The sequence below is a fragment of the Abrus precatorius genome, unplaced genomic scaffold (genome assembly GCF_003935025.1).
Source record: "Abrus precatorius isolate BTA unplaced genomic scaffold, Abrus_2018 Scaffold10, whole genome shotgun sequence".
Lineage (NCBI taxonomy): Eukaryota > Viridiplantae > Streptophyta > Magnoliopsida > Fabales > Fabaceae > Abrus > Abrus precatorius.
The window spans coordinates 30,045,664-30,065,613 of NW_020874292.1; the positions used below are offsets into that span (position 1 = coordinate 30,045,664).

The 19,950-nt window shown below is 30.3% G+C and overlaps 3 protein-coding genes across 4 annotated transcripts; 1 reads left to right on the forward strand and 2 right to left on the reverse strand.

The window, feature by feature from the left end:
• The first annotated feature begins 3,530 nt into the window (after nucleotides 1–3,530).
• Nucleotides 3,531–3,893, forward strand: LOC113853312. Its single transcript, XM_027483895.1, has one exon. The coding sequence runs from the start codon at nucleotides 3,531–3,533 to the stop codon at nucleotides 3,891–3,893; it is 363 nt and encodes a 120-aa protein (XP_027339696.1).
• A 5,171-nt stretch (nucleotides 3,894–9,064) lies between these two features.
• On the reverse strand, nucleotides 9,065–14,820 carry LOC113867931 (probable protein phosphatase 2C 42). Of its 2 annotated transcripts, none has more exons than XM_027503444.1 (4): nucleotides 14,161–14,820; nucleotides 13,431–13,801; nucleotides 10,519–10,755; nucleotides 9,065–9,641 (listed from the first exon to the last, which is right to left on the reverse strand). In XM_027503444.1, the coding sequence occupies exons 1-4, from the start codon at nucleotides 14,447–14,449 to the stop codon at nucleotides 9,429–9,431; spliced, it is 1,110 nt and encodes a 369-aa protein (XP_027359245.1). In that variant the 5' UTR covers nucleotides 14,450–14,820; the 3' UTR covers nucleotides 9,065–9,428. The 2 variants fall into 2 exon arrangements, with proteins under 2 accessions (XP_027359245.1, XP_027359253.1); XM_027503452.1 differs by lacking the exon at nucleotides 9,065–9,641 and adding an exon at nucleotides 9,866–10,407 and having other exon boundaries at nucleotides 14,161–14,697.
• A 1,747-nt stretch (nucleotides 14,821–16,567) lies between these two features.
• LOC113852780 (GDSL esterase/lipase At4g16230-like) lies at nucleotides 16,568–18,410 on the reverse strand. Its single transcript, XM_027483149.1, has 5 exons — nucleotides 18,161–18,410; nucleotides 17,943–18,070; nucleotides 17,451–17,696; nucleotides 17,111–17,366; nucleotides 16,568–16,791 (listed from the first exon to the last, which is right to left on the reverse strand). Exons 1-5 carry the CDS (start codon nucleotides 18,408–18,410, stop codon nucleotides 16,568–16,570), a joined length of 1,104 nt encoding a protein of 367 aa, XP_027338950.1.
• Nucleotides 18,411–19,950: the final 1,540 nt, after the last annotated feature.

The following is a 19,950-nucleotide window of genomic DNA, read 5'->3' on the forward strand; positions in this document are numbered from 1 at the left end:
GGCTACCAATCGTGAAACTTTACCCAAAAATTAGGTAATGTATACTTACATTAAGCATACCTTTATATCATTTAACAGTATTTTGTTGAATGATTTCATCCCAAAATTTATTATTAGACTAAAAGTTCCTATGATACAAGTTATACCTTGCAAACTTTTATAAATTAAAAATTATTTAAATATTTTATTTGTACATGTCAAAATTAATGAAATATATAATTTTAAAATAAATTTTGATTACAATACATTGAAAATATAAATATTTTATACCATTTTTTTATTATAGATTATTATATAATTAAATATTATTAATTTTTATACTAGTCATTTTTAAAGCCATATCAAATATGATTACTAATTAATTGACGATGTAAAAAAATTACGCTGATAAAAGATCAAATAGATCTTCAAAATATGGAAAAATAAAATTTATAAAACTAGAAAGAGGTGCAAATGGATAATTCATTGCAAAACGCAACCCTATTTATAATGTCAAAATGAATAACTTGAAGACATGGATTAAAACTAAATCCGGCCCACATATAAAACATACTCATACATTAAAAAAAAAAAATCACTTACTTGTAATGCTAAATTTACCAAAGTAAATATTTAGTTTTTTTCTAACATATGCTTAAGACATGCAATAAAGTTATGTAATATTATTCAATTCATTGATAATACTAAGTATAATAATTTATTAATTTCTCATCGTATATTATTGAACAACTATTATTTTTTTCTTTTTAAACTACATATAAAATATAAAATTGCATTACATGTTTAATCGTTAGATTTGTATCATCAAGAGAAGCTAATCGTTTCACATTGATTTATAGGTGCATAGAATTGGCACTATGCGTAGGCAATTAAGGTGTCTAATCTAAGGCCTCATTTTTGTCAGGATTCAAAAAAAATTCAATAATATATATATATATATATATATATATATATATATATATATAAAGCAAATTAATGTTCTATTTATAATGTTTTATTAAATTTAAATATTATATTTATAATTTGAGATAACTTCTTTTTAATATAGTAATAAGCTATTAGATTTAATGAGTATTTACAAATGTATAAGTTTTTTTTACATCGAGGTATATTTCGTATAGTAATTTATTTCCATTTTTCAAGAAATGTATTATGAATAGTTTAGCTATTTTATTGATTAAACAATTCAAAATTTAAACTTAATTCCATAAATTTAAAGTCTAATTTTATATAATACAAAGTAAATATAAATAATATTTTAAAATATGTTATATATGTTTAAAAGATCCTAATACAAATCTCGTTTAATATCTCAAGTAATCTTCAACTGGCCATAAGTAGGTGCACAAAAATGTACGGGTATCATCACTAGTATCTAATAATATTCCAACTTTCTTTATATTCTCAAAGTCAAGAAGCCTATAGGTGTAGTATGGATAAAGAAAACATATTGGCCGAATGCACGGCTAAATCTAATGCTTTTATGCCAACAAGTCAAAATGAACATCCTCCCAATACAGACTTGATCAATTGGATCAGCTTTCTCCTCTTCCTCCATGATGTTCTGCCAGTGGGTGTATCATTTTACATAAATTTTTTTCAGAGACTTAAAGAAGATGGTAGATAATTAAAGAGAGTTTTATCCTTTAATGAACTTCATTTGGTTTGATATTCTTCACTCTCATGAATATAGGCACAAATGTAAAATTATTTACAAATACAATAATATCTCTACTAAATAGCTTAATCTCAAATTATATTTAATATTTATCAACTAAGAATAGGTAACTACATATCCCAAAAAAACATGACATGAAAAAACAAATCCCACAACCTCATCGAAAGTCTAAAATAAAATAAAGCATGCTTTTGCTATAAAAAAAAAAAAACACAGTAAAAAAGAACCGCCAAAGACTGATCTGACTGAGAGAAAAACCCCCCCAAAGTATTCTACACTATCTGCGCAAAGAAGAAAAGATAAAATAAAATTGAGAGGAACACCTAGCTATCAGAAATACAAAGCAAATAGCATGCAAGAAACCAAGACAAACTATAGCATGCAAATACACCAACTTCACTATGGATAGAAATTTCATCTCTCTCATAATAACAAATTACACAAGATACCGGCAAAAGAAAATTGTCACCAATAGAAGTTTCAGGTTTAATTGAATTTCCAACAAAATATAGTAATTCTTTAATTACTAGTCTTAGAATTAATACCCCCAATATAAACTAGATAATTATCTCTTTTAACTGAAATAACATTAAGTTGTGTATAAAAGAATATGTAACAAAAGAAAGAATGAAAAAGCGAGATAAAACTTAGATTGGTGGGTTCAGGCAAGTCTGGAATCACAAAACTATTGTCTAAATAAAAAATGATGAGATTTTAATAGTTCAAATCTGAACTTATAAATTATAGATAGTTTGTTTCATTCAAATTATGCTCAAGTTTGCAGTATTCGTTTTGACATTCATGAATCGCATAATCTTATCCTTCAAAGTCACTTCGGTTTAAAAGGGGTAAGGTTTATAAATTATCCATAGTTCCATTGTTATTTAATGAGACTTTGAGGGACAGAATAAGAACAAATTTAATTGATTTGTTTGATCAGATTCGTCCAAACTAATGGACTCCCCATTCAAAATCATTCTTTGGGCTTCTTAATGATGTTCTCTTCAATTTCTTCGCTCACAAGCTTGTTGATTTGATGTTGACTGCGTGATAACATATTATTATGTTTTTCTGTTTCACGTGGTAATTTAATAAAAGTAGTTTACAATTATTATTAACGTAGGAAGTAGCACGTTAGTTTAGCAACTACCTTTGTTTCCACCCAAATTTCATAACTAAACCTTGTTACCATATATATCTGATTGTTCGTAAAAATTGCCAGTCAACTAGTCACAGTATTTGGAGCAATTAAAATATAAAAAATTGTCTCCCATTATTAAATCAAGAAGCGGAAATTTTGCCTTTAATGATTGAATATTGAACAAAAACCATAAAATTGCATCACTTATCATAATCATAATTTCATTTTTGGTGGTCTTGCCAAGTGATAGAATGGCAGCGCATCACGAATTAGTGGCAAACCCACTCAAATTCTTTGCCATCTTTAGTGCTTCCTGTGGAACTATACTCTTGCGTCTTTCCAACTATACTTTCACGCAATCGCCTCTATAAATTGCCACATTTTGCAGCGCAATGGTCATAGCTCTCAAACATTTAGCGTATATAAGTTGGTAGTACATAGTCTACATGTCTAAATAATCATATTTCAATTATGTTTTCTATGTTTTAAATATAATTTAGTATTGTTAATTAATTAGCACATTATCAGAAATTTTAAAACCGGTGATAACTCCCACGATTAACTAATGTTTAATTTTTTTGTTATTTACGAGCTATCACTTTAAGCTTAAAATAGGGCAACAAGTATTTATTTTTTAAAGTTATATATAAATTCATTAATTTTATTGGCTTATTATTAATTTCTTTTACAGGTTGTGGGAACAAAAAGATCATGAGGACCTTATTACTTGCACTCTTGTGTATTGTGATGATGACCATGTTGCAAGTTGGTGCAGTGAATGAAGAGAATGAGCAAAGAACAAAGGCAAAACGCTATCTAATGAGCGAAACTGTTCTTGGTCGAAAGGGCATTGGTAGTGACCCAAATGACCACCGCATGAGAGGGTCAAATGCAAATACCAACGTTGCTGATTCTAGCAATAATAACCAAGCGAATGAGTATGATGTGAACGATGATGATGGTGGTGATAGAAATGATAGTTATCATAAGTATGGGAATGGCTTAGGAGGACCAACACCAACCCTCAATAGCCACCACTATTTTGATGTTCGTAGGCCACCCATACATGGCTAGCTAATGTGTGGGTGGGAGACGAAGCTTCATGAATATGTGCATGGTGTTGCATGTGTATCTGTTAAATAAAGTGCAGCTAGCATATGTCTATGTGTGTGTAAGTGTGCATGTTAGTTTCACCAAGATTTAGCTATCAGTCTCCTTGTGTTGTTTCCTTTGTTAAATGTATTAATTGATATGTGTCTCTGGTAAATATTATGTGCAACTGCATGCATGTACATATATATGTTTTTATTGTTTTGGCTGATTTCCAAGGTAAGGAAGAGAGAGAACAACACTGGAAAACGAAGCGTAGTTCTGTAGTTTCATCTTTTCTATGTTTACATGCCTGGTCGGGTTTGCGTATATAAATGGAAATACTGCAGAAGGAAGTAATTAAAATCATGGCCATATATGCATATAGATGATAGATCATTCAAGTAATCAAATCCCAAGCTTATGAGGCGTGTGATCCTCGAACCAAAACTTGGGATTGGTTTGAATGTCCAGGTTTAGTAAGTCTTTGTATCCACGTTTAAAGGGACGATAAATTTATGTTAAAATAAACGTTATTAGTTATAAATTTTATATTGAATCTATGTTTACGTTCATAAATCTTTTAATATATTTCTAAACATATAGTAAATCATCAAAATAGCGATTGAAAAAAATAAAGACTAAAAAAGGTAGATAAAAACTAATAAAATAAAAGGACTAAAAATAATAAATAAATACTAAAAACACAAAGCCCAAAAGAGATTGAAAAGTTATTTAAGTCTTTGATCTAGTGTGATCACATTCATTCAGGTAGGGCTAGTTAAGTTAAGGACATTGACAAACCTATATCAGTTAAGTTTGATCATTTTAGATTTTATTTTTGTTGAACTCAACTTATGACCACTTCTATATTCTCTCTGCATATATATATGTGTGAGTTTAAGTATTAATACTTTTTTTCTAATCTTATATTGTCTCTTGACATGTCCATTTCTCTGAGTACAACTAGAAAGCATCAATAGAATGAAAGATAATTTAGTCTCGAGGTTATATTTCCTAAAGGACTAAATTTGAGAGTATTTGCAATGATTTTCTCAATTTTTTTACTAAATTTTAAAATTGAAAGACTCATAACTAAGAGCATATTTGATTTCCATTTTGAAAACAGTTTTTAATTTTTTAAAATTAATTTAATTTTAAAAAATTAAAAACTGTTTTCAAAATAGAAATTAAACATACTCTAACTCTCTAGTCTATATTGTTAAAATGTCTAAGATTAGCCAATATGGTTAAAATATTACTTAAATACTTGGAATATTTTTAAAAAAATTAGCTTTTAGAGATGTTGAGTTAGACTAGATCTAATTCCAATACTATGCTCTTTTCAAATCCATATAAATTTCCACCTACTGCTTTAGATTCAGTCTACAACATGTATACTGATAAAGTTTTTGTTTTTGGTTTTCTTGGACGGGGGCAGGATCGGAGGAAGAGGCTACACAATAGTATGTGTAAAACCTCATAAATGAGAATGAAAGGTTGAGATTTAATTTAGCAGTCTTCGAAAAAACTTGGGTCACTTTGGTAAAAGTTCTTAGGGAAAGTTAACCATTCAGTTTCTCTCTGTATTATGGTGTAATATTTAGTCTTTTGGAGTATGAGGCAAGATTGGCATGTTTTAACAAAATCGTGATTGTATTTTGATCTCTTTTAAAATTTTAAAAATTTGCGCATATAATTAATAGTTGATTGTTCATTATTTATTTCTTACTCAATATAATTTTGCAATCAATTTAATAGTTGATAATTTTATCAAATAAATCTTAAAGTAAGTTTATATATAGATATGTAATTAGATAAAACAAAGATGTATGTGAAATCAATAAGTTTCTAAATTGTCTCCAATTAAGTTTAAACATATATAAATACTTTTATTAATTATCGTTTTACTTTGAAAAGAAGAAGTTGAACATTATTGAAGTGATATTAAAAGTAAAAATATTTGAAAATAAAAATAAACAATGAGTAGAGGTTGTGTTCATAAAAGACATAAATAAATATTAAAATATACTTTAAAGATCATGACCTTCATAGATTTTATAACATATCCCCATACTATATTCTGTAAAGCAACACTCAGTATTAAAAAGTAGATGTCGCTGAAATTTTGTTACATAATATATATCTTCATAAATAAATTTAATGGTTCTTATTACCAAATACTCATCATTTGGTTAATGGGATGAGATGGAAAAGAATACAATATGATAAAAACAAAATATAATACGAGTATGATAGATTTTTATATTATTTTATATTTAATATGTAATAAAATAATAAATTAGATATATTTTATTTATTTTGTTTCTAATTCATATATTTTATAAGATAAAATTTATATTAAATAATAAAATAAAATAAGCCTATAAATTTTTTTTATCATATCTTATTTATTAATATATAATAATAAAACTATCATGTTTTTTTATCCTATTTAAAAAATGAATTTAAATTTTTTAATTAATAAAATATTAATTTTTAACAAGTGTCTAAAAAATAAAAAATTAACAAATATTATTTTTTTTATTGTACGTTAAGATTAATTACATAGACTAATAAAAATAGTTAAAGTTAATTAATTTTTTTTATTTTTTTAAAGCATTTTAATATAATAATTTTAACTTCATCTAATATGATTGTATTTTAAATATATTATTAAATTTTATCTTTATTAGTGTTGATTTAGATTTTCATCAACTCCATTTATTAAAGACAAGTAAAAAAAAAATACAGTAAAATATAATACGAGGTAAGATAATATAAAATATAAGCAAATTTTTAAATATTTTACACTATTTAATAAATTTATTTTCAAAATATTCTTTATCAATTTATGTTTTATTTTTAATAATTATTTTTATTCTTGAGATATGACGTCAACAGTTATATACAATTTCCAAATAGAAAGAGAAAAATTTACTTAAAATAAGCCCCATAATTTAACTCTTTCTCAAAAATCATTTTTTATCTTTGATATTGACATTTAAGCCTATAATTAAACTTCAGCTATTAAATGATATCATTTAATGCTAATAAAAAAATTAAATTATCTTTATAAGTGATTTTGTCTGTAGAATAAACATTATAAAAGATATATTAGGAAACGAACTTTATTTTTTTTATAAAATTAAGAATATTAAATAAAATTAATTAATTTTCTTAATAAGTACAATTTAGTTATTTTTTATTTATGTTTCAAACAGGAAAGAGTACTTTAAAATAAAGATCACTATTTTTTTAAATGTATCTTATAAAAAAAATAGGAGTAAATTTGTCTTATAGATGATAGCATTTACGGTTATTAATACATCAAATTTAATAATATTATATAATTTTTAATGAAAATTTATTATAATAAATTTTTATTGTATCTCTTTAAATAAAAATTAAAAAATCGATAAAAAAATAACAATGGTCCAAATCAATTTCTCTTTCAAAAAAAGGATTTCCAGATACAATATCTCATTTGTCAAAGCGCAATGAGTTATCAGTTGAATCCGCTGCCTTGTATAATTAATGCATCTAACCAAAGCAAACTCATCCCTCATTTCCAAGGACGAAATAAATGCACATTAATTTTTCTTCAGTCATTGCCAATAGTGGAAGCAACTTAGCCAACAGAAAACCCTGCCAATTCCTACCAAAATCATAGTAATCCCTTCAACGTTACTATGAGGAATTCTGTTCTGTTAATTTACCCTGCATGTCTGTCATGCATTCAAAGTTGTGTATATATATATCCTAAATTAGCTTCAAAATCTGAGTTAAGTGCTTTAATGTTGAAATTTCATATAACAAAGTCATGTGTAAATTTTGTTTTTATGTCTCTCTTGATGGTCATTGAATAAGTGAAACCCTTTAAAAAATTATGAAAAGACAGATAAATATAAAATTTGTACATTACCGATTATCTCGCGTGAGAGAATCATTCCTGTAACATATCTACAATTTACAGAATTGTAAATAATTAAGAGAGTACCACCATGAAAATTTGTCCCACTTCATCAAAAGATAAAGAAATCTAGATAACATACAGAAATGAGTAAACTAGTTGGTGGGGTAAACTTTGTGTAATGCAGAATATCTGAACGTTGTGGGTCTAAGTGGGTCCCACAATAATGTGCTGTGTTCTTACCCTCAGTTAGAGTTGGACCTTGGACCTTGGACCTTGTTGTGTCTCTGCTGGCTACATGGTGCAATAGTACTCACTTTTTGTTTCCCTTAACTAACTAGTTCACCACTCACCTCACCAGCTCGAATTTATACTGCAAAAACCGAGACACGTTGCATGGATCTGACAGATATCCATAATAATCTATTGAAAATTATAATATTTGTGTTAAATTTTATAATTTTTAATATAAATTATTATCCTTAAAATAGATCTTACAAAATATTGTATCTATATTTGTTCCCTTAACTGTTTTGTTAATGTTTCACAGGCAAAACAGTGACGTTCCTGTTCTTGAGATATTTTTGACTAGTTTGAAAACATGCAACTCTCATGCCACCACATGCGTATAAATTTTATAATTTATAAAAAAAATTAATATATCACAGCGTGAGTGATTAAGGTTACACAGTTTTGAATATTCCATTTCTTTCCTAATTAGAAGTATATGTCCTCAATGATTAGCCTGACTAGAAAGCATTCAACTTCCCGTTGCCGGCGATAAATACGTGATTGTACAGTAAGGTGAGTGTTTTTTTCAAAGAGGAAAAGGAAAAAAAAAGTGACTGTTCTGGTAATTTTATTCAATCATTAAAATTAATTTTTGTATAATTAATTTTAAATAAACAACTTTTTAAAAAGATTAATCCCAAATACACACCCGGACGCACACACCAGGAAGACTAACGAAATGTATATTTATACTTCGATAGTAATCTACTTTATCATCCCCATAAAATTAATTCTTTTACGTTATTTCTAAACAAAATTTTCTTACTTATCTAAAGAGCATATTTTCATTTAAAATATTTTTCGAGCCATTCGTATAAACGCTTTAAAAGGGAAGGGCTTCCAACTTTTACAATGTTTGAGAATGCACACATTACTTATCAAATCACTGCTTGACTTGGACACTAAACCCAACATCGATAGCCTTAAAAAAGTCATAAACCTCATTTTACATATACAACAATTTACTAAGTACGGAATTCAGATATAACCTATGGTCAAATGAATTCATTCAATCAACATGCTGACCAAATATTATACACAGAATAACAGCATTCCGTAAATCTAGACAATAGAACTGGCGAATTGCTAAATCAAAAGTTGCTTTTTGATTTTTTTTTCCTTTCATTTTCAGGGATAAATTTCTAACAAGTGTTATAAGTTCGAGCATCATGAATAAGTTTGTCTCAGCATCAGTAACCAAACGTGCCAGCACTATGAATGGTATATTCTAGCAAAAGTGCCAATAGTGTATTTTCTGGTATTGACACAGTTGCCAGAACACCCGTATAAGAGAAGCATGTTTACAATCATACAAGTCAGTGATCGAGTGCACTTCGAACTGTGAGTGGCGGATTTAGAACTGCGCCTCTGGATATAAGATCATGGTTTAAGAATAAAACAATAACAGTTATATCGTCGTGAAAATGGCGTCGAACCTTCTTGTCAATCTTGTAAAGGTCTGAATATCGCATTTCACGTTTTCTTGCTGCTTCGTGTAGGGCAGCCTTGACAAGTCTCTTGGCACTACCCTGCATTGACATAATCTATAAGCACCTGTGGATTTAAAATAGGTACGAGAATGGCAAGACAGTGTGAGAGAGAGAGAGAAAAAAAAAAACAATAAAATCAACAAATCAGCAGGAAAAATAAAATCACCCCCTCAATTTCCTTTAATCTGGGAAAATAAAATGCAAGGCCGTATCTACAATTACTTCTCAATGATAAACAGCAATACAGAAAAGGAAATGGCTTCTTGATTTTCCTTCAGTATGTAGAGAGAGAGAGAAAGAGAAAAGTTAGCAGTGATCAAAGGCTTTTTATGAGGGGTCAAAAGTTAGTCCCGTGCCTGATGAGGCAATAGCAGAAAGATACGAATCAATAGAAACTTTCTGTTATATAGAAGACATCTAACAACACTGAAGCCATACAAGCGCACCCTATATTTGCACAAGTTTGTGAGTAACAAATTTTCCTCATACCAAGAGCATTAATAGTTGGTTAAAAATGTGTAATAGAGTAGGAAACAAAGTCCTCACCGTAATTACATGGAAAAATAAATTAGATTCAGGTAATAAGAGTTTAGCAACTCATTGATAAAGTTAAAAGCATCAGGCAAGCAGTTGAGAAGCTGACAGTGAAGATGTATGACTTGTCAAGCCTATGATATTGGTAACTACATACTATTCCATTCACGTTCATATTGCAAGAAAATAGTAGTTGTCCCAAATAACATGCGCTATACTGGATGAAAACAATGGGTTTAATCAAGTTCAAAACAAACAAAACCAAAGCATCCTGCAGTCGTAGGAAATGATACAAAGAAACCATGAACAAAGTGATTACCAATTTACCAGCACACAAATAAGTAGTGTAAGAAAATCAAAACAAAGTAGAAAAGAATCTTACGGCTCGGGGACTGCTGTGAACAATATCCACTGCTTGATCATTACTCAGGTGCTCCCATAAACCATCTGATGCAAATATAAGGAAGGAATCATTTGGTTGGAGACGATGAGAAAAAATAGTTGGATTAGCAGACAAGTAAGGCATGTTCATTGGTTCTGGAAGTCTGAATTTTGGATTAATGGGTTCCTGGTTATACTGCGCATGTTTCATATATACGTCACCAATAGATCTAGAAACCTGCACCAAATATCACAGAAGTGGTGATATGCAGTGTCATAATTCAGAGAGTTGAAAGTAACATTGAAAATTAAGATAAGAATAATGCTAGCAACACATTTTCTCTGACACACTCTTTGTAATATACTCTCCGCTGTTGGCTAAAATTTATTGAAAATTTAAAAAATCATGTGACTCTCCTGCTCACTCTTAAAATAATATTTCTCTTTCATACTTTTTTAGTTTTCAATAAATTTTGACTAATAATAGAAAGTGTGTTGTTAGCATTCCTCTTAAAATAATGGTTGTAGGAGTTACTAGGAAAAAAGTGAACCATTAATTTCATAGTACAACTTTAAAAAAGCAACAGAAGATTGGTTGGAAAGGCATATTTACAGTTACATATGTGATTTGCTACATTCATTTTTCTAATACATAACCATGATAGTAATGCATTTCTTTTCACACAAACCACACTTGAAAACTAAGTTAACCAACAAACTCAATAGCCATAAACAAAACAGCAAGCTGTGTAAAAGCAGATTCTTTTTAAATTAAAATACCAGTAAAATTTGCAAACAACTAATTTAAAGAACTTCTTTCCAGACCCTGCACCCATCTCATGTTTCTTTTTTGTACCACATCTTCCATAAAAAGTAGTAATAATAAACTTTCTGATAAAAAATAATTGCCTTTTACTTTTTTAAATCATTTTGAATCTTGGAATACATAAAGGATAACTAAAGCCCCTTATGGAAACTATATGTGACAGAATAATTATTGTTTCAATCAAAGAAATGAAAAACATATTGCCTTCTAGTGTGCTGTTTTGATACACCCACTGCTATAAGCAGTCTCATGAAACCAAAGTTCTGATGTACAAACAGCAAATTTCTTTCCATGCAGTGTGCATCAAACTTGTCTATTACCTAAACTTCCTTTCCTTTTCTCTGAAACACATCCTTTCTGGTTCCAATCCTCATAGTATTCTTTCTTATTCTCACCCTGCCCCCTCATTCTATATCTTCTGTTTGCTTGCAAAATTATCCCAAAGAAGAGTTAAGAATGACTATGAAATTAACGAGACCTATAATGATGTTATACCTGAAGGTGCACATAAATCACATTGTATGCACATCTAGCCATATGAACTCAACCATAGGGGCATAAAGCACCTAAATTCTAACTCCATATAATAGATGGGCAATAGTGTTTTGAAGCATGACAATAATCAAGATAAATAACCCACCAATATATATATATATATATAAGTTGAGCAACTTCCTTGCAACGTCACATAGTTGGCAAGCACCAACCAAAATATAAAAGACACTGAGATCAGAATATATTTATGCAATATGGTTAATTTGCAACCACACATTTCCCCTAAGTCAAAAGGATAGGAATAGTAACAAAAAAAGAAACTTTCTCCATGGATTGTTTCACATACTATTAATCTTGCACATAAGAAATAGTTCTTAGTGCATATGAGGCATTGTAGTAAGTATAATTATAATAAGCTTCCCCATTGTTTTGTTTTGTATCTAAGCATTTTTAATTTGTCATTCAAATCTAGACAACAAGCAAACACAGCTCTGAAGTCTGAAACACAGCAGGCACATCAATTGTACTGATGTTGGTGGTCTAAATTTATCATTTCTAAACTAATGGAGATGCTGAATGATATAAATGACAATCATATGCTGCAAAATAAACGAAATGAACGCTTTCACTTTATATGTGATATGTGTACCACTATTTAGGGATCAGTGGTTCATTTCTTATTGCATTGCCCTACAGCCACTTGCGTCTGAAGTAGGTTTTTTCATGCGATTGGTGAATCCTGGGAGTGATCTCTCAATTCAGAACAATTATTTCAAGGAATTTGGTACACTAAGAAAGAAAAGCTATATGGTATTCTGCTACCTATTTTGCTTGTATTTGGATTTATTGTGATGATCATTTCTTTAAAAATTCTTCTCAGGTCACACATCTTACACAGTGCAGGATCACTTTTCTGGCCTATTTGGGGTGTTTGGCCAATGTAACTATTAGCTTTCTTCCAGATATACAAAGGGTTCAGCAAGCTTCATTGTCTTGATCTATTCAAATGTCTTTTATATGTTTCTGCCTTGTTCCTTGCTTAAGAGAAAGGATATAATATTCTCCTCTTTTCTTCATTATCATTTTCTCTTCACCAATCACCTTTTATAGTACAAAAAAATTTCTACTTTTAGCAGGAAGAAAAATAGTAGTTGTACTACATGGGATCATTTAATAAAACTTCGAACATTGGCATGCTTCACTAACTCTACTTGCCAAGTCTGTCTATGCTTCTATTATGTGGAACTGTCTAGCAAGTAAATATGATTAAACTTGTCTGAGTGGGATTCAGTAAAAAAAAAAAAAAAGTATAGCTTCATCATTTTTTTATGCACCGAATATAAGAAGTTAATTTATTCCAAATCTCATAAGAAATTCTCCTTTTATTTGGCATTTTGGAGGAATTTCTGGCAACAATATTGTAGAAGATGGAAGGTGGAACAAAAATAGACACCATGAGGAATGGGGGGTGCACACATAAATTATAAATAATAATATACTCTAAAGATAAATTACAAAACACAGTAGAGAAATCAAACAATTAATAATTGCCATGTAAGGAGGGCATTTAAGAGGATGCAAGTAAAAATTACCTGAATAATGCCTTTTACTCTCCACACTCCATGTTTGAGGACAACAATTTGGGGATCATTAGGGTGTAGTTCCTTAAGTTCCTGCCTAATAGCCTCAATATTTGCATTGTGCTCCGTAGACAACTGAATTGCAGCCATCCCACCGGTGTTGCCGACTTTCCTACCCAACACAGCGCGGGAATCTCCAAGATTTGCCACAAACAGTGTCTGCTGACAAATAACTCCAACCAAACAACACGTTCCAGTAGTGGCAATCTGAGGCCGAATATTCCACAATTCGGAAACAAGGGCTGTGAACCCCTCTTCGGTTCGGAGAAACGCTTGTTGAATGGTCTCAGTCGTCACAACACTCCGTGACTCAGCCAATATCGCTGCACAAACACCAACTCTAAGACATCTAGATAAGAAGCGCTTCTCTATCACAACCAAAAAGAAAAACAACTATTGAGTATTGACCCTTTAACACATAAACAGCACTTTATCACAAAAAAAAAAGAAGAAAGAAGAAAACCGATAGAGACAGAGCTCCAACACACGCATTTTTCAACTGTTCCTGATTCTCGTGAAAAGCAAACTTTTAGATTAAATTAATAAACAAATTAATTAAATTCACGAAAAGCGAACACGCGAAAATCACTGATAACTAACAACAGTTCAAAACTCACGATCAGGAATTGATGTTAACCCTATATAAGAAAGAGAGGGATTGATTTCGGTTTGAATCGTGAACCTTGGAGATTGCGGAACAAGTTATCGCAAACGTATCGCGAAGCATCGGGGCCACCGTGGCCGTCGTAAACGCCGACGAAGGTTCCGAAAGTGCCAGACTCGATCTGGCTCTGGTCTTCGAGGACCTGGTTGGCCTGAACGACGGCCATGGAGAAATCTCCGGCGGCGAACTTTCCGATATCGCGGAACCAAAGCAAACCGTCCTTGCATTCTCTTCCGGCATTGCCTTCGTCACCTTGCCCGAACGGCTTCCAACAGCGAGTGATAAGACTCATCAATGCATGGAGCATCCCACATCTCTCAGAAACCCTAACCCTAAGTCCCCAACACCGGAACCTTTTCCAATGGCGGCGTTGCTCCGAATCGGTATGAGGAAGGAAGAAGGGGGGAGAAGAAGGTAACGGCGTAAAAGGGAGGGTGCGCAGGATAAGAAGGAGGCGCAGGTTAGCAGGAGGTGATGAAGGGAAAGGTAAGGCGTGTGTTCGGTGGTAGAGGAACAGGAATGGGCTCTTTCTTTCTCTTGTTGGGAGAGGATGGTGTGGGGAAGCCCCTTGTTCCGTGCTTTTCTTTTCAATGTCTTCTTTTATTCACAATAACAATACTATTTTTTTTCACTACTTCTCCTCACCCTTCTTATTTTTCTTTCCCTCTTCCTTTCCATTCTAATTTTGGCTTCCTTTCTAATATTTATTTTTTATGATTTTCAGAAAACCCTCATAACAAGTGGAAACTTTTTTATTTGTAATATCACTAGTTTGAATCTTTTCCTCCTCATTCTAAAATCTTTTATTTAACCATCATGTTTGAGGAAATGATCTCATAACTATAATTGGGATGATGTTAATCAAAGGCAAAAAATCCTAACCCCACCTCAATTTTATGTCTTCTTTTAAATATTTTTTGTATCTTTATTAAAATACAAAATTAGAATATCATAAAAATATTACTTATCTTTTAGTTTATTTAACTATGGGATTATTTATGTGAAAAATACGTGAGGTTTGATATAGTAGTAGCTTCAAATCTAAGTATTATAAGGACTTCTAGATTTTGACAACATTTTTTTTACGGCAGATAAGTATTATCTCAAATAAATGCCAAATCAGTGTTACTTATTGTCTAGATTCTCTTCTCCTTTGTCTAAAGAACAAAAATTGAATACAGCATGATAAAATTCTGTGACCCAATTTTATATAAAAGTAAGTGCTATATCTTATCGTATCATTATTTTCTCATTCCAATATAGTGTGAAACATATTTATCTCACCTTTTAAAACAGAAGGAAAATACAACAATTCACAACCATCAACGACTTTGCCTTTTTAAGACCATAAAATGCAACAAGATTTTAAGATCAAGGTCATATATTAGTGGTTAATAAAAGCCCTAAATAAATTTAATTAAGAATTATCAAAATATAAAATTATATGATTGAAAATAAAATGATTTTGAAAATTGACACAATTTGTTCTCTCATTTTAGTTAATAAAATAGTAAAAATTTTGATACGTTAAAATTTAACATCTGAAAAAACTCTACAATCACTTTCAATATAGATATTCAAAATTAAAGTTTGACGAAAATGATGATTAAATTTCATATTTTAATATATAATTTAGCGGATAAAATAATTTAAATTTTTATATTTTGGTCGAAATATAGTGTTTATAATTTTTAAATTAATTTTAATAATTATTTTAAATATTCAATTTTCAACAATATTTGATTGTATTGTAACGGGATAACTAACTTAAAACAAAAATTAAAATTAAAAAATAAATTTAAAACTAAAATTAAGATTACAATATCAAATTACTAATTTTACCTTATATTTTTCATGCAGTGATAATTCCGTAATTTTCTTTTTCACAATTAGCATTGAAATTTTATCCGCATAATGACACTTTTGTAATTTTACTGTAAAAATATGAACATTTTAGTTGAATAGATTATTTTGACTTTTCTATGCACTTGCACGGATCTATTAGAATAATTAATAATTATTATGCATCAAGATCAAATTTTTAACATATAATTATTCGGATTTAAATAGTACACTAAATTTTTATGTCATAGTTATTTTGTACTTATGTAATCAGATATCAATTATTTATTGACTTTAGTAAGGTAGACTCAACATGATCATGCGTGAATATTAAACTAATTAAAAGTAACAAATAAAAAGCTCAAGACTACAATCAAAAGAAATTAGAGTGATATATAATTTTACATAGGACATTTTAAAGTGATGCAAAGTACATAAATCGGAGAATATGGAGCCTTAATTGAATTTATAACAGTACATCATGAATGAATGCCGTTTTATTATCTGCATTTTATAAATAGAGGAGTCTTCTGTTTTTTACCTAATTTCCTAAAAAGAAGTCCAATTCACCAGATCCATTGAATTAAGCTTGGGAAAGTTGACAAATGTTGATAGGAGAAATGCTATTGGTATCACCATTTAAGAGACGCTTGGCAATGATAACATTAGCAGCATCACTAGGATGGTAAGTATCCCAGAAAACATACTTGGATCGATCCTCACACACTTTTGAAATACCATTGCATGGGATCAAGCCTCCAAATCGACCAGCCAGGTGACAGCATGCACTATTCGGATTCTCAAACCCTGTTCCACATTAAAATGGTTGCTTCTTCACAAAGGATCATACAAATTTAGCTACTAAATAAAATAGGCATATTGAGAAGGTAAGAGTTTATTCACTTTAGATTTTAACTTAACTATATTTATAAAATATTTTAATTTAAAGTAAATGTGGATAAAGTTTTACTTCCTTATTTTACACTTATTATTTATTAATTTTTTATTATGTTTCCTCAAATACATGTTAAAAAATCGATTTTTTTTAATGCTTGAAATCTAACCCTTAACAAAATTGAAATGAAAAAAAATAATCTTGAACAGGAAAATAGTGACAAAGACAAACCATATTTATTGTAATTGAGGATGATGTCTTCCATCATATGGTAAACATCTGCATAAACAAATAATGACCCTTCCAGGTTTGTCCTGAGCTCTGCAATAAGGCTTTTCAATTGGGTGTTAAACAATTGGACTAGCTGATTAGGGAAAGTGACACAGTCATCTCCATCATAAGGGTTAAAATCCCTCATATATGGTATGCACCCAATAGGCCCTACATTTGCCACAACAATTTTTCTGGCCCCTAGATTGAATAGCCGCTGCAGATAGTAACATGCACGTGATCAAGGAAGAAAATACAAAACATTTAGAAACTAGGCTTTCTAGGTTCTTAGGAAAATTACAGTGAGCTGTAGTCTGAGTCTTGATATCAAGATGGCCACAAATGATTCAGGAGATACAAACACCCTCTTGGGTATTGAGAATATAGGTGTCAAATAGTTATCTAGGAAATCATTTGAGCCAAGTGCTACTAAAAATAGAGCCTTTTTAAACAAATTGAGAGCCGCTGGAACACCAATTATGGAGATAATTTCCTCCCTGGTGTTTGCAAAGTTATCAATCTGTGCATCAAAGTTGATTCGACCACCCTATCAATGACATGAAGATTCTGCCAATTTAGTATTTAGACAGTGTATAAAGATAATTAACTTTCGGAACATGACAAATACCTGAAATAAGAGTATGGATAACTGGATAAGGCTATTCATATGGATGGAACTAAATCCACCAACTGAATGGTACTAACAAATCAGTTCAACATTGAAATTTGAAGTTTAATGTACTCAACAATTGTGCTTAGAACTCAACCAACATTAGTTGAAGCAAAAACTTACGAAGATTTCGCCAGAGTTATTAAGAATTCCACCTGCTCCAGAGGCATAGTTAACACCCTTTAGAACCACTGGTCCGGAAGTAGTGGGAGCCAAGTAAGGAGGACTAAAGTCAAGACCCAGTTGCTGATCTGGTAGTACACAATGCCCAAAGAGAAATAATAATTGATAAAATAATTTGTTTTAAATGATAGAACCCAGCGGAAATTAGCAATTCTCACTTATAATATCGACAACAGTTCTTCCATTGCTGAAACGACCGGTGGGCATTCCAAAATCAACTCCGTAAGGGTCATGATTTGCTTTGGCCAGTGAAACGATATAGTTGTTGTTCCCCACATCAAGTAGGGAATCCCCAAATACAAAAGACGCTGGAATATTCATTGAGAAGCTAATCCTGAACAAGAACAGCACCATAAGAACTCGAACCATATTCGCAATAATGATTATTCTGTTCAAATAAATAACCATCAGAAAGGACACTACAGAAATTGAATTCGATCAACTTTTCAAGAAGGAGCCTCTCTGTCTTGTTCTGTTTTTCTGCTCAAAGATGGGACATACAATGAGTGTTATATTGTGCAGAAGATTAAGGAAGAGTATTCAAATAATGGCCAGTAACTGTTACTCTTGTTGAAGCACATAATGGACCCACCAAGAAATTTGATGATATTGAATACAAGTTGTGTGAACCGTGTGAAGAATGAGCTTAATTTTTAACCATTCTAGAAAACTAGCTTTGAACACTGCTATCTAATAAAACAATCTTCAATTTATTCATTATTTAGTATCAAAATCTCTGTACACGTCACACATCGTGAGTATAAAGGCATTACCCGTGAGGGAAACAATTTAGTCAAATAAATTAATAAGCGATTACGATAACTTCAGGCCTTAAAATTTAATTTACGCATTTAAATTTAATATTTTTTTTATTAAAATACATTTATTATATTATAATTATAGAAGTAGAATGAAGATTATTTGTAATAAAAAGGAAGAGCATTGTACTCAAATCAGGGTAGAAAACAATCATTTTGCATCAACACTGACAAATTTAGTAGCCATTGGTACTTAGAGTTTGTGGAAACGCATACAAGATTGTAAATTTATTGACGAATTTAAAAGAGCCTGGTAGTGAAGCAATTATATAAGTACTATCTGTTTTTTGTGATACAAGAGTAAGTTAGTTCCGATTCCAAGTTGAAAATTTGTTGAATTTATAAAACATTTGCATTAGCATTAGCGTTTCCATGAGCTTTAGTTTAATTTGCAGCGATTAAAGGATAAGAATGAATCAACAAAAGCTATGGGAATTTTAAAAATCTAAAATTTATCAGCTAAATCATCACATAATTTTTAACTTTTTATATACAAATCTTGATATGATCCTTAAGATCATCTTTAACGGTAGAACTCCCTCATTGACATATACTCACAAAAGTAATGAAAAACAGAGCGAGACTCATTTTTTAATGTTTATAATATGTGTATATATGGGAATATCTTTATAGCTACAGTTGCTGTAACATTATATTGAAATATCTGTACAAATATAATGGTTCCTAATATTGCTAAAATCAGAAAATAGTTTAGAATGATTTAGTTATATCAGCTAATATGTAAATACTTAGCTATAATAGGAATGTTGTGGCGTGAATGATGAAAGGACTAGTAGGGTAGGTAAACTCCAACAACGCAATGAATCCAATGCCGGACGTGGAAGAGGCACCGTGGAATATAATTATTGTTTTCTGAGAAATTGAGGTAAAAATGCATATAATACCCGGTTAAACTTGCTCTAAAAAAATTATCATAAATAAATTGTGAACTTTTTGTTTGTTGAATCTCTAGCATTACTAGTGATTAAAGTACCATGATCACTTGCAATATTAATTATGACTTTGATTTCAAACCTTACTGCTTTCAAAATCTCATCCAATCCCATTTAAATTTTTGGTTATGAATCCCAATTTATTCTGCAATACGTGAGAAATGTCATAAATATACC